At 45.9% G+C, this 25,913-nt stretch overlaps 1 protein-coding gene across 3 annotated transcripts in view; it reads right to left on the bottom strand.

The window, feature by feature from the left end:
• The window catches only part of LOC135220553 (probable 28S rRNA (cytosine(4447)-C(5))-methyltransferase), a 116,693-nt gene that overhangs the window by 59,674 nt on the left and 31,106 nt on the right, over positions 1-25,913 (bottom strand). For all 3 annotated transcript variants that reach the window (XM_064257751.1, XM_064257752.1, XM_064257753.1), the window contains exon 2: positions 13,256-13,387. In XM_064257751.1, the coding sequence (XP_064113821.1) occupies positions 13,256-13,387 (132 nt within the window). The remainder of the gene's footprint in view (positions 1-13,255; positions 13,388-25,913) is intronic.

Genomic DNA, 25,913 nt, shown 5'->3' with positions numbered 1-25,913 from the left:
TATACTGGTTTCCTGGCCTACCTTATTCCCCTGTTTACCTATCCTCCAATAGTTAGGAAGAGAGCAACTTTATTTCCTGACAGTTAGGTTTTCTGGCCTCTAGCTTGTGAGGGGGTAGGGTGGGTACTATGAATGTTAGGTAAGCAAAATATAATGACAACAATTCTATTGTGAAAACTGATATTTCCATTAATCCTACCTAACATTCATATACAGTAATCCTTTAATTATCCCAATTAATAGAGCCAAGGGCTCATCAGATAATACCAAAATCCAGATGATGGTAAGATATGTGTGAACTATATTACTGACCAAGGCTAGATGTTACACTAAAAGTAACCATTTGCAAGTTAAATAAGCTATTACAGTTGTATTTAAGATATGTGTAAACATAATGGTAACGAATCCATTTCATACTGTATTATTGTCCTGTTAGATTAACATTGTAACACATATAAAAATGATATTGTTAAACTACAATAAAGTTTTGTACATACTTACCTGGCAGATATATACTTAGCTATAGTCTCCGACGTTCCCGACAGAATTTCAAATCTCGCGGCACACGCGACAGGTAGGTCAGGTGGTCTACCTTACCCGCCGCTGGGTGGCGGGTGTATGAACCAATCTATCTCTCCAGTCAGATTTTCTCTTCCACCTGTCTCATGAGGGGAGGCTGGGTGGGCCATTAGACGTATATATCTGCCAGGTAAGTATGTACAAAACTTCATTGTAGTTTAACAATATCATTTTTGTACATGAACTTCCCTGCCAGATATATACTTAGCTGATTGGCACCCTTGGTGGAGGGTAAGAGACAGCTAAAGTAATAAAGAGAGATAAGAAACAACTGATGTTGTAGGATATAAATAACCTTGGTTCTTACCTGTTCAGGCAGAAGACTTCATTGATACTGTCTCTGAGTCTGCGTTGCCTGGAGAGCTACAGCTAGGACGTGACCTGATGCTGAAAGACTCTCGGATCTACCACTGGGATATATGATCCCTTTGTGTGGTAGAATCCAAGTCGGATCCTGTTAAAGGGAGTTCGTCCCTAGCTTAACAGGTCCTAACCACTACTACTGCAAGGAGCCACACTCATCAGACCACCTAACCAAACTACTAAAGATTAGTATTACGACCTAAAGAGATGCCTTCATGCATCCTCTTTAAGGCAACCAACAACAACAAACACAAGACATAAGGGGAAAAATTTATACTACTAAAAAGGATGAGTTCCAGCTCCCTGCCCCAGCACTGAATCCGCAGATACGTACGGGCCCAAGGCGAAGCATTTTTCGTAAGTGATTCTCACATCACGTAAGTAGTGGTTCGCGAACACTGACTGACATCTCCAGAACGTTGTCTCCATCAGGTTCCGCACGGACATATTCTTGTTGAAAGCAAGAGAAGTTGCTATGGCTCTTACTTCGTGGGCTTTCACTTTAAGAAGCCTAAGATGTTCTTCTCTGCAAGATCCGTGTGCTTCTTTGATGAGGCTTCTCAAGAAGAAGGACAATGCGTTCTTCGACAATGGACGAGTAGGGTCTTTTACTGAACACCACAGAACCTCTCAGTTGGCTTTCAGTTGCTCTTTTCTTCTAAGGTAGTATTTTACCATTCTCACTGGGCAAAGGGTTCTCTCGGGTTCTTCTCCTACCAAAGAAGATAACCCACAAATCTCGAAGTTCTTGGGCCATGGACTTGATGGGTTTTCATTCTTCGCAAGAAAACCAGGAAGGAAAGAGCAAATGAGAGAGCCCTCCTTAAAACCCACATTACCATCAATCACCTGAAGCTCACTCACTCTTCTGGCGGAAGCTAGAGCCATCAAAAACAGAGTCTTCCTAGTAAGGTCTCTGAATGAGGCTGAATTAGGGGGTTCAAACCTAGAGGACCCAAGGAATTGAAGGACTACATCCAAATTCCAGCTAGGTGTCTTAGGAGACTGCATTTTCGTTGTATCAAAAGACCTAATAAGGTCATGTGGGTCCTTATCTTCCGATAAGTTGAGGCCCCTGTGCCTGAAGACATTCGCCAACATGCTACGATAGCCTTTAATCGTCGAAACGACTAAGCCACATTCTTGTCTTAAGAATAAAAAGAAGTCTGCAATCTGATTCACAGAGGTACTGGAAGAGGAAACGTTATTCCTCTTGCACCATCTTCTGAAGACATCCCACTTCGACTGGTACACCCGTAAGGTGGAAGACCTCCTAGCTCTAGCGATTGCCTTAGCAGCTGCTGACGAAAAGCCTTCCGCTCTGACCAGTTTCTGGACAGTCTGAAGCCAGTCAGACTGAGAGCGGGGAGGTTTTTGTGGTACCTGTCGAAGTGGGGCTGTCTGAGTAGATCGATCCTTAGAGGAAGCGATCTTGGAAAATCCACCAGCCATTCCAGCACCTCTGTGAACCAATCTTGTGCTGGCCAAAAGGGAGCTATCAAAGTCATCCTCGCGGAATCTGCCTCTGCGAACTTTTTTAAAGTCAACCCCAGAATCTTGAAGGGGGGAAACGCGTATACGTCGAGTCCTTTCCAATCGAGTAGGAGAGCGTCTATCCATATTGCTCCTGGATCCGAGATGGGCGAGCAATAAAGATCCAGTCTTTTGTTCTTTGAAGTTGCAAACAGGTCTAAGTGAGGCCTGCCCCACAGCTTCCAAAGGCTCTGGCAAACATCTTGGTGCAGAGTCCACTCTGTGGGAAGGACCTGATCTTTCCTGCTGAGGAGATCTGCCCTTACATTCCTTTCTCCCTGCACGAATCTGGTGAGAAGTTTTATCCCCCTTTCTTCTGTCCACAGAAGAAGATCTCTTGCTGTTTCGTACAGAGAGAAGGAATGCGTCCCCCCCTGTTTCCTGATGTATGCCAGAGCCATGGTGTTGTCCGAGTTTATCTGCACAACTGCTCTTGTCACATCTGACTCGAACTCTTTCAGAGCAAGCCACACGGCTATTAGTTCTTTCCTGTTGATGTGCCAGGAAGACTGGTCCCCCACCCAGGTTCCTGACACCTCCTTGGTTCCCAGAGTCGCCCCCCAACCTGTTTCCGACGCATCGGAGAACAACACCAGGTTGGGGTTCTGGGATTGAAGAGACAGTCCCTGCGAGAACTTGTTGGGATCCGCCCACCATGCTAACTCCTTGATTTGATGAGAAATTGACAGGGAGAACTTCAAATCCTGAGAAGGACGACTCCAATTCCGATGAAGAAAGAATTGGAGCGGTCTCAGGTGCAACCTTCCTAGGGAAACAAATTGCTCCAGTAAGGAGAGCGTACCCAGCAGACTCATCCACTCCCACACTGTGCATACTTCTTTCCCTAAGAAGGTTGTTACTTTTTCGAGTCCCCCGGGCTATCCTCTCCTGTGACGGAAAAGCCTGAAAACTCAGAGAGTTCATCTGGATCCCCAGAATAAACACACTCTTGAGCGGGTAATCAGACTTGACTTCTGCAGATTGACCAGAAGTCCTAAGGAATAAGTCAAATCCAGGGTTTTCTTTCTTCAAGTCCTTCAGACAACGATCTCCGGAATTCGGCCCCTTATAAGCCAATCGTCGAGGTAGAGCGAAATCCTCACCCCTTCTAGGTGAAGCCATTGTGCTACATTTCTCATGATGGCCGTAAAGACTTGGGGGGGCCGTCAAGAGGCCAAAACACAGGGCCCTGAATTGGAAAATTCTTCCCCCCATCATGAATCTTAGAAACTTCCTCGGGGAAGGATGGATTGGTACGTGGAAGTAAGCGTCCTGTAAGTCCAAGGACACCATCCAGTCCCCTGGACGGAGTGCTGCTAACACCGAGGCAGTGGTCTCCATCGTGAACTTCTTCTTTTCGACGAAGAAGTTCAGGGCGCTTACGTCCAACACCGGTCTCCATCCCCCTGAGGATTTCGGAACTAGGAACAGGCGGTTGTAAAAGCCTGCCGAACGATGATCTGCCACTAGTTCAATAGCCACCTTTTCCAGCATCTGATCTACTGCTAGTCGGAGGGCCTGATTCATGACGGGGTCCCTGTATCTGGCCGTCAACTCCCTCGGGGTATTCGTCAAGGGAGGCCTCGAAGAGAACGGAATGAGGTAGCCCTTCCTCAATATTGACAGGGTCCAGGCATCTGCGTCTTTCTGGGCCCAGACTTCTGCAAACTGTAAAAGCCTGGCGCCTACAGTTGTCTGAAGGACTTGAGTCTTACTTGGGAGGTTTGATTGACTTTGTAAAAGTCCTCCCTCTTCTATTTGGTTTCCGACCTCTGAACGAAGAGGATCTAGAGGTAGAAGCCCCTCGAAAGGGTTCCTGAGAGGTCGGCTTCGCTTTCTTCGTCTTAGTCTGGAAGGCAGGACGCAGCTTCCTTGCAGACTGCGCTAGAAGGTCCTGCGTAGCTTTGGCAGAGAGAGCCTTCGATATGTCTTGAACCAGGTGTTTAGGAAACAGCTGGGCAGAGAGAGGAGCAAAAAGCAAAGAATCTCTGTGCATGTGAGACAGACTTTGTTAAAAAGGAGCAAAATACTACTGATCTTTTCTTCAAGACCCCTGCCCCAAACAGTGAAGCTATTTCGCTGGCCCCATCCCTCACCGATTTATCCATACAGGATAAGACACAATTCAAATCCTCCGGAGAAAACGGGTCCGGTCCTTGAGTTTTCTTGGCTAGGACTCCGAGGGACCAATCGAGAAAGTTGAAAACTTCCAAGACTCTAAAAATGCCTTTTAGAATGTGATCTATCTCATTCATGGCCCACGTAGTTTTGGCCGAATTCAAAGCTGATCTTCTAGTGGCGTCTACTAGTGCCGAAAAATCTGCGTCAGCTGAAGACGGAAGGCCCAGTCCCAAGGGTTCTCCTGTCTCATACCAAAATCCTGTCCGTCCGGAAAGCTTCGACGGAGGGAAGGCAAACATAGTTTTCCCCGCTTCTTCTTTAGTTCGCATCCATGAACCGAAACTCTTGAGCACTTTCTTCATAGAAAGAGTCGGTTTCATTCTCACACACGAAGATCCTTTCGTTGCTTTCGCTGTGGAGAACAACGAGTGTGAAGAAGGAGGAGCAGTAGGGGTCAAAGACTCTCCGAACTCCTGAAGGAGAAGCTCTGTGAGCTTCTTGTACGAAGAAACTGCTGCCGATGTATTAGCTTCTTCCTCAGAGGCTTCCTGGTCTTCTTGAAGAGGAGAACAAGGATGAGGAGAACGAGGATGAGGATCCTTATGAGAATCCTTAGATGATTTCCTAGCTGGGGTACAGTGCGATGAAGGAGTGGGGGAAGGAGGAAAAAGACAACTTCTTGAATGAGGAGAAGAGTCCAAAGGAGAGCGGCGTACAGGAGAACGACGAGTCGTAATAGAAGGGCGCTTATCCGAAAATTCTTGTCTCATCTCGCATTCCTTCCTAAACGAAGACAAACTCTTAACAGCAAAAGAGGAAGGACTCCCTTCCCTAGAAAGACCACGTCTATCCCTAGGGAGCTTACGAGAGGAGAGCACAACACTACTAAAAAATCCTGGCAGCGATCATGAGGAGAGCGGATACTAGGGACGAGCGCCTATCAGTCACAGGGCGCTTAGGAGAATCCTGGCGCCTACCAAGCGGAGAAACGTTGCTAAGATTAGGGCGCCTATCAGGAGCAGGGCACTTGAGAGGCTCTTGATGCCTACGAAGCGGAGAGCGGCTGCTACGCTCCGAGCGCTTAAACGGAACAGGGCGTTCGACGAGATCTTGGTCCTTACCAAGGGGAGAACGTCTGTAAGGCTCCGAGCGCCTAACAGAGGCAGGGCGCTTGAGGCGTTCTCGACTTCTAGCAAGAGGGGACCAATCAGGAGTAGGGAGCCTCGAGAACGAAGAGCGCCTACTAGGAGAACGAAGCAAACGAGGTTCAAGGCGCCTTTCTCCAGGAGAGCAGCTACTAAAAGAAGGACGCCTACCAGGCGCAGGGCTCATACTAAACTCTTGATGTCTTACAGGCGAGGAGCGAACTCCATGTGATGAGCGCCTACAAGTCACGGTATCCGACGTCCGACGACAAGGAGAAGCGCGCCTACTTTCAGAAGGGCATTCCCTAGGTTCTCTGAGAAGGCGAGGCGAAGAACGACGAGACGGAGATGACGAAATAAGTCTTCCTTGACCTGAGCGACTCTCTCTTCTGCACGATCTGGGGAAATATCTTCATAGTCCAATGAGCGCCTATCCGACGATTGGCGCCTCGACACCTCCGAGAGGGAGCCACGGGAGTGGTGCTCCTCTCGTGAAATCCTACGATGTGTAGAAGCATCCTCAAAAGAAGGAGATCGCCGATTACAAGGAGAGCGATCTTCCGACGAAAAGCGCCTCGATCTCTTGATAGGGAGAGACAAATCCTTCCTTCTACGTGATCTCGATGCCAAGGAGTCCGCCAAGGCTGTGATCTGAGCTTGTAGGCCCGCTAGCACTCGAGTAGGTGAGTCCACAGGATCTTCTTCCGAAGCAAGCTCAGAGCGAGGATCGGGAGAAGGAGGGCGATCACAGGATCTCCTAGGCTTCTTTGCTTGCAAGAAAGCTACATCAGAAAAGTCTTCTGGGCTGGACGCTAAAGTACTGAAGGGAGCCTCCGCAGCCCTCTTCAACGGGCGTGACACCTCCTTAGAGCTCCAACCACGCTTCGGCGAAGGAGAAGAGGACGACGAAAAACACTGACGAAGAATATCCTTCTTCTTACGATCCAAGGCAGCCTGGAGCGAACTTCAGGATCTGCCGAGGGGACGCCTGACCGGTGGGGGCTCTCCCTAGCCCTCCTGCGGCTTTCGACTTTCCTCCTCCACTGGAACTGGGGAGTCTGGAAGAGGTCTAGGCCTGGAGGCACTAAGGAGCCAGTCAGACGCACCCTCAACATCACTGGGTACACTGCACTTAGCATCACTGACACTCTTACCTTGATCAGTATGAAGAGTCTTGTCTTCCTTAGTACACAAGGAAGCTTTTGAGGCCGCCGCCTCCGAAGACGAATCTACAGCTTCGGTGCGGGAGCAGGAGCTGAGACCTGGGAGGAAGGTTTTAAAAACTAACATTAATGTTAGTTTCATTCTCACTCATTCTCGACCTGCTCGAACTCCTGGAAGAAGCTTACGTAACCCTATCCCTTTCAAGTTTCCTCAATATAAGAAGAAAGAGCCTTATATTCATCTTCGTTCAAAACCTCACATTCTTGACACGGGTTACTAAACGAACATTCATTCCCCCTACATTTAACACAGATATTGTGATGGGTCAACCGCAGCTTTCGGTAACCTCATCTTACATCCATCAGTCAAACATACTCTAAACAAAAGCGGAGTTTTGGAAACAGGTAAGTATGTATAAAACTTTATTGTAACATGACAATATCATATATCAGAGACATAACACAGTTATCATTCTGTGAAAATTACTTTCTCAACCTCAGAAAAAAGTACTGGTGCCATCTGTATATACTATGTTACGTAACTACAGCACATACAGTTAACCCTTAAACGCCGAAGCGGTATTTTAAAAATCGTCTCCCGTATGCCGGCGGCGTTCACGAGTGAGCACTGAAGGGGAAAAATTTTGTTTTCAAAAAATCACAGCGCGCTTAGTTTTCAAGATTAAGAGTTCATTTTAGGCTCCTTTTTTTGTCATTGCCTGAAGTTTAGTATGCAACCATCAGAAATGAAAAAATATCATTATCATAAATAAATATTTAGATATATGACAGTGCGAAAAAAAATTTCATATATAATTGTATACAAATAGCGCTGTGAGCAAAACGGTTAAAGCTAACGAGTTATTTTTTTTTCGTTGTATTGTACACTAAATTGCGATCCTTTTGGTATCTAACACATTGTAAAACAATCAAGGCAACACAGAGAAAATATTATCACAAAATGATGCATGAATTCGTAACACACGGATGTAAAAAAAAAGCATTTTCAAAAATTCACCATAAATTGAAATATTGTGCTAGAGACTTCCCGTTTGTTCCAAAATGAAGGTAATTGATTGAATATTACTAGACTGTCAGTGTTGTAGGTTACAATTGCAGTTTTCGACCATTTCGGTCGAGTTAAAGTTGACTTGACAGAAGGACGAATTTTTTCTATTTATCGTTATTTATATGAAAATATTTCAAAACTGATAAAAGCTACAACCATAGGTTGTTTTTAGTTGTATTCTAAATGAAATTTCACACATTTTCATATATAAAACTTTATGTAACGGCTAATCTAAAATGGTGCAAACATTACGACAATCGCACAAAAAAATTTATGATTTTTTCGGAAGAGTTACCGTGCAGATGTAAGGAAAAAGTTTATTTCATAAATTCACCATAAATCAAAATATTGTGCTAGAGACTTCCAATTTATTGCAAAATAAAGGTAATTGATTGAATATTACTAGAATGTAAGAGTTTTAGCTTACAATTGCGTTTTTCGACCATTTTGGTTGAGTCAAAGTTGACCGAAGGTTGAAATTTATTTATATGAAAATATTTCAAAACTGATAAAAGCTACAACAGTAGGTTGTTTTTAGTTGTATTCTATATGAAATTGCACACATTTTCATATATATAACTTTGTATAACGGTTAATTTAAAATGGTGCAAACATTACGACAATCGGACAAAAAAATTTCTGATTTTTTTCGGAAGAGTTACACCGCGCGGACGTAAGGAAAATGTTTTTTTTTCATAAATTCACCATAAGTCGAAATATTGTGCTAGAGACTTCCAATTTGTTGCAAAATAAAGTTAAATGATTGAATATTACTAGAACGTAAGAGTTTTAGCTTACATTTGCATTTTTTTACCATTTCAGTAGAGCCAAAGTTGACCGAAGGTGATATTTTGGCACTTATCGTTATTTATATGATTTCAAAATGATAAAAAGCTACAACCATTGGTGTTTTTAGTTGTATTCTACATGAAACTGCATATTTCATATATAAAACTTTATGTAACGGCTAATTTAAAATGGTGCAAACATCACGACAATCGGACGAAGAGTTACCGCGCGGACGCTAAGGAAAGTTTTTTTCATAAATTCACCATAAATCGAAATATTGTGCTAGAGACTTCCAATTTGTAGCAAAATGAAGGTAAATGATTGAATATTACTAGAATATAAGAGTTTTAACTTACAATTGCGTTTTTTTACCATTTCGGTCGAGTCAAAGTTGACCGAAGGTTGAAATTTTGGCACTTATCGTTATTTATATGAAAATATTTCAAAACTGATAAAAGCTACAAACCATGAGTTTGTTTTTTTTTGGTTGTATTCTACATGAAATTGCACACATTTTCATATATAATACTCCTGTAACGTCTAATATAAAATGGTGCAAAAAGGATGTCAAAGTGACGAAATAATTTCTGAGATGTGTTGCTGATACTTTTTAGTCCAAGAAGAAAGAAATTCGTGCTTGCGCGCCAGGGTAACGATTGTAAACAAAACACCCGCCTTGATCCATGAGCTCCCAGCATCCCCAAAGGCGCTTGATTAAAAAGTTTTTGCCTAGTAGGCCTATAACTATTTTTCCACGAATTTTTAAAAAACTTTTTTATATCGACGTACCATACGTCCAATAGGCACCCAACAGACAATTTATATAGACATTTAATACGTCCAATCGGCGTTAAAGGGTTAATGTGCTTTCAGAAGATGTGATACCATTGGCACTTTTAAAGATGATACCCCTTCAAGGAGTTGTTTTGTTTACAATCGTTACGCAGGCGCGCAAGCGCAAATTTCTTTCTTGCCGCACTAAAAAGTATCTGTGACACATCTCGGAAATTATTTCGTTACTTTGACATAATTTTTGTACCATTGTAAATTAGCCGTTACATGAAGTATTATATATGAAAATGTGCGCATTTTTATGTAGCATACACAATCAGTAGCATACCACAAAATTTATCATGATTGTAGCTTTTATCAGTTTTGAAATATTTTCATATAAATAACGATAATTGCCAAAATTTCAACCTTCGTCAACTTTGACTCTACCAAATGGTCGCAAAACGCAATTGTAAGCTAAAAACTCTTATATTTAAGTGATACTCAATCATTTACCTTAATTTTGCAACAAATTAGAAGTCTCTAGCACAAATATTTCGATTTATGGTGAAGTTTTATGAAAAAAACTTTTTTCCTTACGTCCCCGCGGTAACTCTTTCCGAAAAAAATATACATGCGATTGTGGTAATGTTTGCACCATTTTAAAATTAGCCGTTATATATTTTTTATATATGGTAATGTGCGCAATTTCATGCACAATACAACTATAAAAAAACAACCATGGTTGTAGCTTTTATCAGTTTTGAAATATTTTCATATAATAACGATAATTGCCAAAATTTCAACCTTCGTCAACTTTGACTCTACCGAAATGGTCGAAAAACGCAATTGTAAGCTAGAAAACGCTGATATTCTAGTAATATTCAAGCATTTACCTTCATTTTGCAACAAATTGGAAGTCTCTAGCACAATATTTTGATTTATGGTGAATTTATGAAAAAATAACATTTTCTTTACGTCCGCGAGGTAACTCTTCCGAAAAAATCATACATGCGATTGTGGTAATGTTTTGGCACCATTTTAAAATTAGCCGTTTAACATAAAGTTTTATATATGAAACAAAATGTGCCGCCAATTTCATGTAGAATACAACTAAAAAATAATTGCAAGGTTGTAGCTTTTCTCAATTTTGAAATATTTGCATATAAATCACGATAAATAGAAAAAAAACCACGTTTCGGTCAACTTTGACTCTACCGAAATGGTCGAAAAAACACAATTGTAAGCTAAAAACTCTTACAGTCTAGTAAATATTCAGTCATTTATCTTCATCTTGAAACAAATTCAAAGTCTCTAGCAAAATATTTAGATTTTGTGGTGAATTTTAAAAAAATCTTTCCTTCCCTCCGCGCGCGGATTCTCCGCCACAAATCTCTGAAATGCGTACATCCCATTCTCGGAATATTTGCTCCGTTCATATTAGGGCATTTCATAGAGTTTTATATATGAAAATGTGCGCAATTTCATGTAGAATAAAACAAAAAAAAATATTTGAAGGTTGTAGATTTTCTTATTTCTGAAATAATTGCATATAAAAAAATATATATATATAAAAATTCGACATTCGGTCAACTTTAACTCGTCAGATATGGTTGAAAACTGCAATTGTAAGCTAATACTCTTACAGTTACAGTATAGTAATATTCAATCATTTGTCTTCATTTTGAAAGAAATTGGAAGTCTCTAGGACAATATTTAGATTTATGGTGAATTTTTTGAAAAAAAATATTTGTTTTAAAAACGTCCGCGCGGTTACGAAGTTCATGCATTATTTTGTGATAATATTTCTCTGTGTTTTCTTTTATCGTTCTACAATGTGTTTATATATCAAAAATGATCGCAATTTAGTGTACATTACAACGAAAAAAAGAACTTGTTACCTTTAAAACCGTTTTGCGCACAGCACGATTGAATACAATTATATATGAAATTTCGTTTTTGCGCTATCATATATTGCATTATTATTTATAATGATAATGATAATTTTTTTCATTTCTGATGGTTGCATACTAAACTTCAGCCAATGGCAAAAAAAGGAGCCAAAAATGAACTCTTAATCTTGAAAACTAAGCGCGCTGTGATTTTGGGAAAAAAATATTTTTTCCGCTTCCGCGCTCACTCTGAAACACCTCCGGCACACGGGAGACAATTTTTTCTTTACCGCTTCGGTGTAAGAGGGTTAATCCTTAGGGAGCATGATTAGGATCATATTCAGTGTTCAGACTCTAGAAGCAAACATTTATTAGCATTTTTAGAGACTGTGCCAAACTTACGCGAAACTTCCCCTTGTGAGAGAGGGTCTGGAACCTAACCTCACTTAAGTTCGGAGTATTATTGTAGATGTTTGAGTACAGGAGACTTTCATTACTCTTGAACCAAGCTCTGACAGTCCACTTTGCCTGGTAGACTTTATCTGAGGATAGTCTCCTACACCTGCCAATAGAGACTGCAGCTGTTTTTGAAAAGCCCTTCTTTCTGAGCAGTCTCCTGACGGTTTGTAACCTGTCTGGGCCAGAGAATGCAGGTTTTGATGGAACTGCCAGAAGTGAGGTAGTATGAGAAGCTGCCGTTTTCTTGAAAATAATCTGGGAAAATCCAATAGCAATTCAAGTACGTCTAGAAACCACTCTTTTGCTGGTCAAAACAGTGCTATCAGAATCATGGAAACATTTGTGTGCATCTGAAATTTGTTCAGCACCTACCTGATCATACTGAACAGAGGGAAACCATACAGATCTTTGTCTGTCCAGTGCTGTAACATGGCATCTGTTGCCCATGCTAGAGGATGTGGAACCAGAGAGCAATACAGGAGACGGTTGCTTTCCCCAGTAGGCAAAAACAATCTTGGCCACACTGAAGGCTGACCTAGCCAAATCCAACAGCCATAAATGGTACTTCAAATGAGAGATCCTAGTAGGATAGCCATCCATCAACTTCATATAAGGCCTTCTTCACCAAAGAAGAGAGAATCAATTTGGGTAGTCTCGAATATCTAGCCGAATAGGCTTCCCTTGAAAACGAAGCAGGCGAGGAAAGCCCTGCTGGTGAGAAAAAGTCTGGGAAATGTCGCCAGCAGAAATCTCAACGAGGAATAGGCTGTGGGGTGTCTGTTTCCTCTTCTTCTTCAGAGGAAATCAGAGACAATGCCAAATCTGGTGAATCTTGATGAGTCAAAGGTACCTTCTTAAGTAGACTCAAAATGTTCTCCAACTTACTCTGGATAAGATCCAAAGTTGCTGACATGCTGAGAATGAGCTGTTTGAGCTCCAATACAATAAGGTTTCAAAAAAAAAAAACATGATCATTAGCTACATATGCCGAGAGGCAACCAAGAGTGTACTTCACCAACTGAATGCAATAGCGAACAATCAGAAAAGACAGATCTCCAAAAACTTAACTGCAACCAACTACTGGATTTCATCCATCAGTCAGCCAAAACGAAATTGAAGCTCTTGCTACGTTGTACCTCTCTTTCCCAACAAAAGTGGGCAGGGGTGAGTCATCTAACCCCAAAACATTCTGGCACGACCCCCGAATTTCAAAATTGCAACTGCTAAATGAGTGAAACTAATAGCTATGTAATTAGTGGGTAAGTTACATATATATAAAACATCTATTCCAAGTTACATAAGCCTACTGTACTCCAGTTATAAGCTCTTGGGAAATCAATGGCTGACTAGAGGCCCAACACAAGACTGTACCTTTCGTTTGCAATTTCTGATTCTTTTTCTGTAGTTTTGCTGGGCGTTCTTCACTTTCGTTTCTGTTCAGCACTCGTTTTTTAGCTCTTTGACGCTGATGACGACTCAGCTTCTTGGATTCCTCATCTCCAGCTGCAAAGAATAAATGCTAATATTTACCATCAGTGATTTATCAAAATTTCCTGTGACTCAAAACCAATTAGCCTCATTCATCCACTAACACAACGAGTTACTATTGTTTATATGGACTACTGTAAATTCAATTCCCAATTTTTCACAGTTCAAATATCACACTTTTTGAAAGTAAATTGTATTTTTCCTAACTATACAAACCTGAGGTCCTTTACATAAGGAATTACTTTCAGCATAGGCTGGAATTACAGCCGTTAAATTCTTGAACAAGGTGGTTAGGCAGTAACTACCATCTGGTAGACGGGTAGGCCAGCCTGCCTGGATGTAAACACTCCACTTTGCCTTTCGGCCCACGTTCAGATTGAAGGGTGGCATGAGGTGGACATAAATGTAAAGGACATCAGGTTTGTATAGTTAGGAAAAATGATATTGTTATGATACAATAAAGTTTGTTCATATTTACCTGGCAGATATATATATAGCTGTATTCTCCGAAGTCCGACAGAATTTCAAAACTTACGACACACGTAGTGGGAGTCAGGTGGTTAGTACCCATTCCCGCCGCTGGGAGGCGGGTATCAGGAACCATTCCCATTTTCTATTCAGATTTTCTATTCCCACTGTCTCCTGAGAGGAGGTGGGTGGGCACTTTGATTATATATATCTGCCAGGTAAGTATGAACAAACTTTATTGTATCATAATACGTAATATCATTTTGTTCATGAAGCTTACCTGTCAGATATATATATAGCTGAATCCCACCTTTGGAGGTGGGGAGAGACAGAATAGGATTTTAGGAAACATATACATGCAGATGATTGACATCTTGGTTCCTTACCTGTTAGCATAGCTGACTTCATGATTACTGTCACCCAAGTCTGCTTCTGCTTTACTAGAGTCTCCAGCAAGGTAGTGACCTATGTAGCTGGTGAGTTCTAGATGATCTGTCAACGGGGGCGTGACCACAATGCGACTAGACCATTTGACCATACAATGAGGGCAACAAAGCAAAAAATACCACCTGGCCTAGCTTACCGAAGGTTAAAGCCCACATAACTAGGCTAAGGAAGGGAGGTCCTCCTCAGGCGGTCGACCCTACAACCATAAACAATACAATAATTAAAAGCTCACCTAACCATTCTCTATAGGATAGGATGAGTGCTACTTCCTGCCCCCAAAATAGTGTCTGCGGCGACGTATGACCCAAGCGAATAGCAGTTCTCGTATGTTGTCTTCACCTCCCACAGGTAGTGTGAAGCGAACACCGAGTTGCTACGCCAAAAGGTGGCATTCAAAATGTCACTGAGTGCCATGTTCTTTTGAAAGGCTACCGAGGTAGAGATATCCCTCACTTCGTGGGCGTTCACTTTAAACAGCTTCACATCACTGTCACTACAAGAAGAATGCGCTTCTTTGATGGTGTCCCTCAAGAAGAATGCTAGAGCATTCTTAGACATTGGCAGATCTGGCCTCTTGACCGAACACCACAAGTTACCTGAAGGCCCTCTACATTCCTTCGTTCTCCGCAGGTAGAATATGAGAGCCCTGACAGGGCACAGGACTCTCTCTGGCTCCCGACCAACGATTTCGGCCATACCCTTAATCTCAAAAGTCTTGGGCCAAGGGTTGGACAGATTCTCGTTCTTTGCCAGAAACGTTGGGCTTAAAGAACAAACGGCATTGTGGTTCTTAAAACCAACATGCCTACTCATAGCTTGAATTTCGCTAACTCTCTTCGCCGTCGCCAGAGCAGTTAGGAAAACAGTTTTTCTAGTCACATCTCTAAGTGACGCAGCGTGAAGCAATTCGAAACGGCTGGACATGAGGAACTTTAGAATCACGTCCAAGTTCCATGATGGTACTTTAGGTTGAGGAACCTTCGTTGTCTCGAAAGATCTTATGAAATCGTGAAGGTCTCTGTTGTTAGCCAAGTCCAGGCCTCTGTTTCGAAAGACTACAGACAGCACACTTCGGTAGCCTTTTATCGTCGGGACTGCCAGCTTCAAGTCCCTCCTCAGGTGAAGGAGGAAGTCAGTGATCTGGTTCACAGAGGTCGTGGTGGAGGAAATGCCCTTCTTCTTGCACCAACTCCTGAAAGCGGCCCACTTCGATTGGTACACTGCAAGAGAGGAAGCTCTTCTTGCATTGGCAATCGCTCTTGCCACAGGTCTTGAAAAACCTCTCGCTCTGGCCAGCTTTTGGATAGTCTGAACGCAGTCAGACTCAGAGCGGGGAGGTTTTTGTGGTACCTCTCGAAGTGGGGCTGTCTGAGTAGATCTATCCTAGACGGAAGCGTCCTCAGGAAGTCTACTACGAAGGACATGACCTCTGTGAACCAGTCTGTCGCAGGCCAGAAAGGGGCTACTAGCGTCATCCTCGTCCCCTCTGAAGCTGCAAACTTTCTTAGAACTTCCCCTAGGATCCTTGACGGAAGCGTCCTCGGGAAGTATACTACGAAGGTCTAGCCCTGTCCAGTCCCAGAGAAGGGCGTCTATCACCACTACTCCTGGATCCAGAACCGGGGAGCAGTAAAGAGGAAGTCTCTTCGTTCTCGACGTCGCGAAGATGTCCACGAGAGGACGTCCCCACAAACTCCACAGCTCCTAGCATACATCTTGATGTAGGGTTCATTCGGTCGGCAGCAGCTGACCTTGCCAACTGAGGAGGTTCTGCCGACGAACCTCGTAAGGATCGTGACGTCACGTACCCTCGCCCATAACAAGATCTCCTTCGCTAGCGTGAACAGGGACCGAGAGTGTGTTCCTCCCTGTTTCTTGATGTATGCCAGAGCTGTGGTGTTGTCTGAGTTGATTTGCACTATCCGACAAGAGACTTTGTCTTGGAAGAACTGGAGCGCTAGGTGGATAGCTGCCAGCTCCTTGAGGTTTATGTGCCAAGACACCTGTTCCCCTCTCCAGGTGCCTGACACTTCCTCCCCCCCCAGTGTCACTCCCCACCCTGTGGCAGACACGTCGGAGAACAACACTAGGTCGGGCCTCTGAAGCTTGAGGGAAACTCCCTCCGCCAGCTTCAAAGGATCAAACCACCACTTTAGGTGTTCTTTTACCTCTTCCGAGATCTCCGAGATCATATCCATATCGTCCTTGTGTTTCCAGTTGTCTGACAGGAAAAACTGAAGAGGTCTGAGGTGCAGCCTCCCCAGGGAAACAAACTTCTCCAGCGAGGAAATGGTCCCCAGCAGACTCATCCATTCCCTCACCGAGCATGTTTCTTTCCCTAGAAAGGCTGATACTTTGCTTAAGCATTGCTGCTGACGTCCCTGGGACGGAAAAGCCCGAGAAGCCACTGAATCCATCTGAATCCCCAGATAAACGATGGACTGTGTTGGGGTCAGATGTGACTTTTCGAAATTCACCAGAAGTCCCAGGGACTTCGTTAACGTCAAAGTAGTGTGAAGGTCCTCCAGACACCGGGCTTCCCAAGAGGCTCGAATGAGCCAGTCGTCTAGGTAGAGAGAGATCCTGACGTTTGACAGATGAAGCCACCTCGCTACGTTCTTCATCAAAAAGGTAAAGACCATCGGGGCCGTGCTCAAGCCGAAGCAGAGAGCCCTGAATTGAAATACCTTCCCCTCCAGGACAAACCGCAGGTACTTCATCAACTGGGGATGGATCGGGATGTGAAAATATGCATCCTGGAGATCTAAGGACACCACCCTATCCCCAGGTCTTAAAGCCCCAAGAACTGACTGAGGCGTCTCCATCTTGAACCCCTGTTTGTCTATAAAGAGGTTTAGACTGCTTACGTCTAACACCGGTTGCCACCCTCCCGACTGCTTCGGCACCAGGAATAGTCTGTTGTAAAAGCCCGGGGATTCTAGGTCCAAGACCTGTTCTACCGCTCTCTTCTCGAGCATCTGCTCGAGCAGATCGTAAAGGATCTGTTGTTTCTCCCGATGGTAAGAGGGCGACATATCCCTGGGTGTCATACACAGCAGGGGCGGTTTCAGGAAAGGGATCTTGTAACCTTTCTCGATGATGTTTAGTGACCAGCTGTCCGCCTCTCTCTCTCTCCAGGCTTCCGCAAATAAATGAAGTCTGGCTCCTACTGGTGAGTGAAGGACTGCTTGCTCATTTCTTGCCCCTGGGTTTCGAAGGGGCTCTGCCTCTGGAAAGGCCTCTTCCTCGAGGAGACGGTCTCGAGGAAGATCTGCCTCGAAAGGGCTTCGGTTTCTTTGAAGCTTGAACTCCTGAAGACGTCGAAGGGACTGCAGGGCGTCGAGAAGATTGAGCAAGCAGGTCCTGAGTTGCTTTCTCTTGCAAGCTGACGGCAAGATCTTTGACCATAGCCTGGGGGAAGAAATGGTCCGAAAGAGAGGCAAACAACAACTCCGCCCTCTGCGAGGGAGAAACCAACTTCGCCGTAAAGTTACAGAACAGAGCTCTCTTTTTCAAGAGCCCTGTGCAAAAATGCGAAGCCAGCTCCTCCGAACCATCCCTGATGGCCTTGTCCATACACGCCATGACGCTGGACAGCTCCCCCAGGCTAATCGAGTCTGGACTCTGTGACTGGGTATCCAGTACCCCCAAGCACCAGTCCAAGAAGTTAAACACCTCTAACATGCGAAAAAGGCCTTTCAGATGGTGGTCTAACTCCGAGGTAGTCCAAGTCACTCTAGCGAATGAGAGAAGCGACCTCCTCGATGCATCCACCAGGCTGGCGAAGTCCCCCTGAGCAGAAGAGGGAACTCTCAGACCGACGTCCTCACCTGTCTCGTACCACATACCTTGCCTTACCGCTAAGTCTTGACAGCGGTAGAGCAAAAGAGGTCTTCCCTTGAGCCTTCCTTAACTCCATCCAATCATGGACCTTGCGAAAAACTCTTAGTTAAAAGACTTCTTCATCTTAACGAAACCCGTGGTCTTGCTGGCTTTCGAAGATGATAATTGAGAAGGCGGAGAGCGAGGAGCAGAGGGTTGAAAAGTATCTCCAAACGCGGTCCAGAGAAGGCGGGTAAAGACCCGGTAATCCGAAGACGCAGATGTAGTTGGTTGCTCATTGTTAGCTTCCTCCGAAGCGCTGCTCACCTCACCCTCTTCTGCAGGTGAGGTAGAAGGGACCACCGAAGGCAGAGGTAACAGACCTTTAGGACCAAGTCTCAAACAAGAGCGTTGCTGAGACGACGAAGGCAAAGCAGCAGAGTGAGTCTCTTCTAAAAACTCCACAGCAGGGTCCGGAACTGAAGCAGAAGCTTCCTGAAACGAAGAAGGCGGGTAGCGTCTTGAAGAGCGTCAGAAAGAACGCGCGAGCGTCAGCGAGCATCCATGTCAGCGTCCATCCGAGCGTCAACAGAAGCATCCGGCAAAGCGTCATGCCTAGCGTCCCGACGAGCGTCTATACAAGCGTCACGATGGGCGTCCGTACGAATGGCCCGTGACGCGGTCGAATGAAAAGAGTCCATCTTTGCATCTTGCGGTGCGTCATGCTTAGCAGCAAGAGAAGCGTCCTTCAGGGCAGAGCGAGAGACATCTCGGCGAGCTACTCAACTGAGCGAAGCAGCTTGCACGGAGGCGAGCTTAGCAGAGCGAGAGACATCTCGGCGAGCTACTCGACTGAGTGAAGCAGCTTGCACGGAGGCGAGCTTAGCAGGAAAAGCAACATCCTGCTTTGCAGCTGAGAGAACGTCGCGATCAGGAGACGGAGCGTCACGCAGCGAAGAAAGGGGAGCGTCCTGAGGAGCAGGAAAGCAGTCCTTGCTCCGAGAGCTACGATGTTGCTCCCTAACAATGGAAGAACGTTTAGAGAAACGTTCCTCACGCCCTCTAGATAGCAGCTGGGGAGCTTCACGAAATCTAGAGGGCGACGAAACAGGCGAAAGAGAGGAGCGAGGAGAAGGAGAGGGAGACTGTCTGGTCCTCTTAATCGGCAGTCTGTCATCCTTCCTCCGATGACGAGGTTCCGCCTCTCTCTTTGACAGCAACGTAGCAAGCTGTTGCTGCATAGAGCGGATGATCTTCTCGGTAGGAGAAGACTCCCTCTCAGGAGAAGGGCTGATCCTGTGAGAAGACGAGGGGCGAGGGGACGCCTTCTTCCTTCTCACAGGAACCGCCACAGTACGATCCCTGAAGCGACTGGGGCGCTTGAAGGCGTCATCATCGGATGACGTCCTAGTCCTCTTCTGCGGCGGGAAGGCTGCGAAACTATCTGGGGATGACCGCAGATCAGCAGAATCAAAAGGACGTAAAGCGTCCCGCTCTCGAAAGCTCCTCTTCAACGGGCGAGAGTCCGACCAAGAACTCCACCCCTTGCGCGGGGAGGAAGCCTCGGAGGACGAGAAGCACTCCTTAAGGAGGCGTGCACGCGCATGCTCCTTGGCAGCCTGGGAAGCGTCAACAGTAACTGCCGAAGGGACGCCAGATCGGTGGGGGTTCCCCGTAACCCTCCTTCGGCTTTCGACATGCCCTCTCCCTGAAACCTGGGAGTCCGGCAGAGGTCCAGGCCTAGAGGCGAAATAGGGCCGATCTGACACCCCCTCCACAACGCTAGGGGCACTATCACTGCACTTCACTGCACTCGGATCACTTTTGCCTTCCAAGGCGAGCACTTTAGATTCCAGATTACGTACCGATTCAAGAATCACAGAAAGGGCATTACCCTCCGCAGACACCATTTCAGGGCCCGAAGGCGACACTACAGGGTTAGGAGTTGCAAATGCTACTGGAGGGTTAGCAGGAAAAACATTAATGCCCTGACGTTTACTATCTGATATACTTCTGGAGGAAAACCTCCTAATCCTATCACGCTCCAACTTGCGAACATAGGATTCATACGCCTTCCAACCCGAATCAGACAGACTTTCACACTCCTTGCAGCGATCATCAAACATACACAAATGTCCCCAACAATTCTTGCATACTGTGTGTGAGTCTACCAATGCTTTCGGTAGCCTCACCTTACATTCATCCTTACAACAAACCCTGGCGCTAGCCGAACTAGACCCAGACATCTTAGTTTAAGGAAAAATCAAGCCAATATCTAAACAGTCCACAAATAACGTGTGCCTAGCCACAGATCCAAAGTCAAATAACCAAAAGTCAATCAGGATACTTAAGTAGCCAAAAGTTTTCCAAAATCCAAAGACGGAGGTACTGAAAACAGATGTTTACAGTACCGGCGACAGAGAAAATCTGAATAGAAAACGGGAATGGTTCCTGATACCCGCCTCCCAGCGGCGGGAACGGGTACTAACCACCTGACTCCCACTACGTGTGTCGTAAGTTTTCAAATCCTGTCGGACTTCGGAGAATACAGCTATATACATATCTGACAGGTAAGCTTCATGAACAAACAACATTTTGTTGCCTATATTAGTGAAAGTATGAAACTTGTTATACCCGGGGTCATGGTTTGAAACGAATTCATTTTTACCTTGTAATCGGTGGTTTTTATCCTAACTGCCATCACAACTGAAACTTCACAGTGCTTATACAATTGTTATTATACACAATTTGGTCTCAATTCACTCCACATTGCACTTTAAACAAGTTGCTGTTCCTGGTTCCTAAGCGCGCGCGCCACAAACACAGCTACGAACAGCAGACGACGACACTGCAAAGTTTTATTCCCTAAATTGTTTACTTTACTCGTTATTTAGTTTAACTTTACTTTGTTATTTAAAAATGTTAATTTAATTCTTGTATATTATCCCTTTTTTGCAACCAAATTACCCTGAAAAATTACAGGTATTTCTAAAATGACAATTTGTCCAAAATTGCATTTTTCCTAACTATACAAACCTTGAGGTCCTTTTACAATAGGAAGGTACTAGCGGCAGCTGGATAGGTCGTAAGCTTTCGAACAAGGGGTTCGGTAGTTAACTGCTTGTCCGACAGGCGCGCGCGCGCGACTGGTAGGTAAACAAATCACTTTTGCTTTTGGCCCAAGCAAAAAACTGCAGAGTGAGGGGTGGCAGAGGGGGGTCTATGTGTTAAAAGGACCTCAGGTTGTATAGTTAGGAAAAATGCAATTTTGGACAAATTGTCATTTGTTCCGACACGGCATACAAACCTTCGGTCCTTTTACAATAGGAAGACTCACTTCTTGGTGGGAGGAATCTGAGTCTTTTGTGAACAGATGGTGTTCGCCCAACCTTGGAATGCCTCCCTGGTCGTAAGAGCGAGGGAGGGATCCAAGCCTCTGTCCGATTGATCGGGGTGTGCACCGCAGGATCAATGGTCAGACCTCTGGACCAAGTACTAAGAGAGAGGCAAGCGTATCTCTTCGTACCAGCAAACAAGAACAAGTTCCTATTTGCAAGAGGCAACATAAAGTTATGGTTTGTCTCTTGTTGGCATCCACTTGCCCCCCCCTTGTAGGAGGAAGTGGTGGATATTCGCTCCCATCCCTAGTGAAAGGGATAGGATGGGGCTCTGTCGAGTAGCTCACCGGCATCTCGTCCTTATCCAGCAAGGTGATGACCGTATCCCTCTACCCACAGGTAGAGGGGGAGAAAAAGATAGGAAGAGAAGCCAGTCACTCTCTCATTCACTTATCTATTTTTCGACAGTCACACCAGGACTCGATGCTGTTTCAGCCCTGCTAGGGTCTGGGTTAGCTAGACAACGTGTTGAGCAGCCACCACGGGTCCTAAGGAAAACGATCCAAGGACCTGTGGGCAATATCCAAAAGGTAGAAGGAGGTGCCGGTGGTCTGATTGTACCAGACCCCTGCCTTCAGTAACCTGCGCCACGGAGAAGTTTCTTGTGTAACTCCGAGGGAGTGTACTTCTAGGTCATCTTGGTGCTGACGAAGAGTCTTCAACACTCAGCCTGGGATGTCGAGTTTCTTCAGAAAGCGCGGTCGCGCTTTCACAGGACAAAGCAGCATCTCCTTCGCATCGAAGGCGGTGAAGTCCATTAGGGAGGGGATTGTGAAGGACTCTAACCGATCGTCAGGAACCGAAGGGTTCAGAGTCTTCGCTACGAATTCGGTACGAAATCGAGCGTCACGAATCCCCATCCCCTGGATGCTTGACTTCGCAGGAAAAGTCATGCAATTACCTCAGAGGAAAAAGGAAGAAGGGGTGGTCGTATGACCTATCCCTCTTCTCAACCTTCGGTGATGTCCTGTACCCATACTGGTCTATCCGTCTGCAGCGAAGTTGTTGTTCTCGGTAGTGGATAGGACACCGACACTCAATGTTGGGTGTCGATGGTATGGGTACTGTGGACAAGCCGTTAGGACGACGAAAAGATTGTTATGGAACAACCGAACTAAGTCCACAGCGAAGTTCGTAACAGACTTGGGCGCTCCGACAGCTGCCGACTGACTGCGTTCGGTAGGAGGCAAGTTGTCCAAGCACCCGAGCAAGTCACGTGACCTTCGCCTTAAAGGGTTATGCCAAGAGACTAAACAAATAATTTGTTCGTCACCGATGCCAGAAGGCAAGGTGATGACTCTCTTAAGGCATGTGCCCAACAGGCGAAAGTCACTTGCCTTCTAGAGACCGAGGTCCTTGATGGCAAGATAACTCATAGTATAGTTTTGATTCCTCGGGCTAAGGAGAAACAACACTATGTGTCGTTGAAGACGAAGGTGGTACAGAAAATGCAACCTACGTCTTCACAGCTGAACCGAGAGAAGGATTCTCAAGATTCTGAACCTGTGCTACAAAGACTGAGAACGCTAACGCTATTCATTGCTGTCCGGTGAGGATCGTAGTTGCAATAAAGCGGAGCGCTTTTCAGTAATGAAGACAAGGAACTACTGCCTGCAAGAACTGCCTTCTCATGGGCTGAACATTTGGAAGTAGAGCTGTCAGGTCGGAGAGTAGGCGATGTCTTCTGACATATCTGTTAATTTGGGGCGAGCAATGAATAATTGCACACCTACGAATACGAGATATTTTGAAGACAAACTCAGATGTCTGCAAAAATCATTCGCATTATCGCGGTGCGATGCAGCGGTTGACTAGTACAGACTTCTGTTACCGTGCGGTAAACAGAAAGATGAAAGAGTCCAAGAGATATCTCTGTTGAAAATTCTCGCAATGTCGAAGGCGATGAAATCGAGCGGTCACAGCAGTAGATGGTCCTTCATTATTGCGAGAATCCCCGTTAATCAGAGACCTAAGTCCATGATTGTTGGGCAGAGATACGGTTCGGTAGTCAATCAAACCAGGGGAGAGAGAGACGTAACCGACCGTGCATCTCCGAGACCTAGCTGATACTGAGCCGCTATCAGGCAGTTCAATACGCAGTAGCTCTCGGTGACTCGTCATCCTGAGTTGCCAGGTAATCCATTATTCCACGAAGGAATGCGTTCGGCTAGAACCATCGAGCATAAAGAATACGCTCGAGCAATTATATTTAACCGAAACGGATTTGTCGGTAAATCAAAAGCTGATTTGGTGTTGTCATGACAATACCAAGTATCTAAAATCGAAACTGATAACTGCTGGGAGGTTGCAAGCAACCCCGAGTTACAGTTCAATTAAGATACAATTCGTCTCGGTCACAAACCGTAGAGTTAAACTACGGTATGCGCCTACCCCCGGACAATTCAACTGTTAAAAGAATCCATGTCCGCGAGAGGGTAATATACGTTAGTATATTTGGTAGGTCTGTACCACGACCTCCATCCTAAATCTTTTCCCCTCGAGGAATGAGAATAAGGATTGGAGATCGACCACCTTCGTTCTCTAGTCAAGAGAGTGAAGGAGAAGTCTTTCCCAAAGGAAAGCTTCAATGGTGAACAGAATACCGAAGACGATAGTTCAAGCCAAACTGGAAGTTCCCGTCCGTTCTTCTCTATTCCAGGTTTAAACGCCTACTGTGAGATACTCTTCTTTTTCAGCAGCAGTCTTCTTCAATTCCAAATGCTAGAGAAATTACCAGGAATTCGAGCATAAGCGAGGTTCCCGATATCGTGTAACAATTATCGGGGATTCTCGCTCACTTTGACCGTGGTCTCGCCTAAGTGTTTGGAGATCGTAAAAAACTCGAACACTCTGAGTGCGCTAGAAATTCCGTAGAATTCTAAGCACTGCTGGAAACCCCCCCACCGAATTCGTCAAACGATATCGGCTGGTGGTCCTCTCGATTACCGTAGGAATCGAGAAAGGGGCAGGATCCCTCCTCAACAACCGGGGCTTACGTCAGGTAGGACCCGAAGGTCCCCCGGGTAGCGCAGCCCCTAACGTGGGATCTTACAGAGAAATCTCTGTAGGATCCCTCCCCTTTCCCTCGTAGCCGTAAGGAGAGAGGGAATGGGGGAGGAATTGGATACTGGCTCGCCTTCCCAGAGCGGAACTAACAGTTGGAGAAGAAAAGGAGCAGCCATCGCCTTACGGCGATGGCCTCTCAGAGCCTGGGAAAACGTATCGTCAGGAGAAAAACGTTTTCCCCGAGGAGGGTTACGAACTCATACTGTAGGTAAGGGTCTGCCGCCACTGTGAACGTCGTCTGGGTGGGGCTGATCGACACCTGACGAGGAGAGAGCCGATACCGTCCTCCGATCATTCCAGTCCTCGTCGAGGTCGAAACCTCAGGAGGACGAAGGGGTATTCAAATACGGTGTCCGAAGACACGTAGAAACGCCTCTGTCGCAGTAGAGGAAGTGAAGTAGCTTGTTCGACCGGCCAGAACTGAGAGAGCCTTCTTGTCCGGAGACGAGAGACTACCTGGTTCAACACAGTCGGCAAGCTCCGATCGCGGCAGACCCACCGTCGATTTGGGTTCCCTCTAGGGCCCCAAAACGACTCGAGCCGAGACACGGAGGGCTCTGCCTGGTGGGAGCGGCGATCCTTCCCCGAGGTCGTTGTGCTGACGAATCAGCGCCATAACCTCGGCAAAGTTCCTCTAGATCTCGGAAGTCACAGCATCTTGCAGAGTGGGGACCGTTAAGCCCTTCGAACAAGAGCATATTCCGAGAACCTTCCTCCTAAGAAGGGGGGGGAACAGCGACAGGCCCTCTCGGCCTTCCCCATCCACTTGCGCATACGTCCTGGCCGGTCCAAGAACCGTGCCTGGCACGTAGGGCGTCGTGGTGGGATCATGAGGGGCGCACCCCTCACGATCACTCCTCAATACCTCGCTCCTCCCGGTGTAACCCGAGGAGGTGAAGGTTACGGGAGAGGCAGACCTGACGCTCCCCTCGTCGCTCGCTGGCAGAACCAGCAGGCTTGGAGGGCTGCAGGCGATCGTCAACGCAAACCCGCGTGGCGATCGAGCTGCAGGCCTGGTCGAACCGTCTCGCTGTGGAGAACGGCTGGACTGAGCACAGCGGCCCCGATCTCGAGTGTCAGAAGAGCTGGTGCTGGTTGCCGTACCCGATTGCTCTCTTGTGAGAGCGACGGTCAGGCGACCTGCAGGCTCCACTGTCACAGTGAGACCGGTGCTTGTCCTCACGGCACGTCACGTCGCTGGTTCCAGCCGTGGCTGGCACCGGCGAACGGAGGGAGGACCTCTTCCCAGCCTCAGCCCGTGGCCGGTCGTGGACCGTCACGTCCCCGGGTAGCCAGCTGTCCGCCGCGAGAGTGAGAGCTGGTCTGGTGAGAGTCGCGTG

Source organism: Macrobrachium nipponense, chromosome 2 (assembly GCF_015104395.2).
Source record: "Macrobrachium nipponense isolate FS-2020 chromosome 2, ASM1510439v2, whole genome shotgun sequence".
Classification (NCBI taxonomy): Eukaryota; Metazoa; Arthropoda; class Malacostraca; order Decapoda; family Palaemonidae; genus Macrobrachium; species Macrobrachium nipponense.
This window is presented reverse-complemented; position numbering and strand designations above follow the sequence as displayed.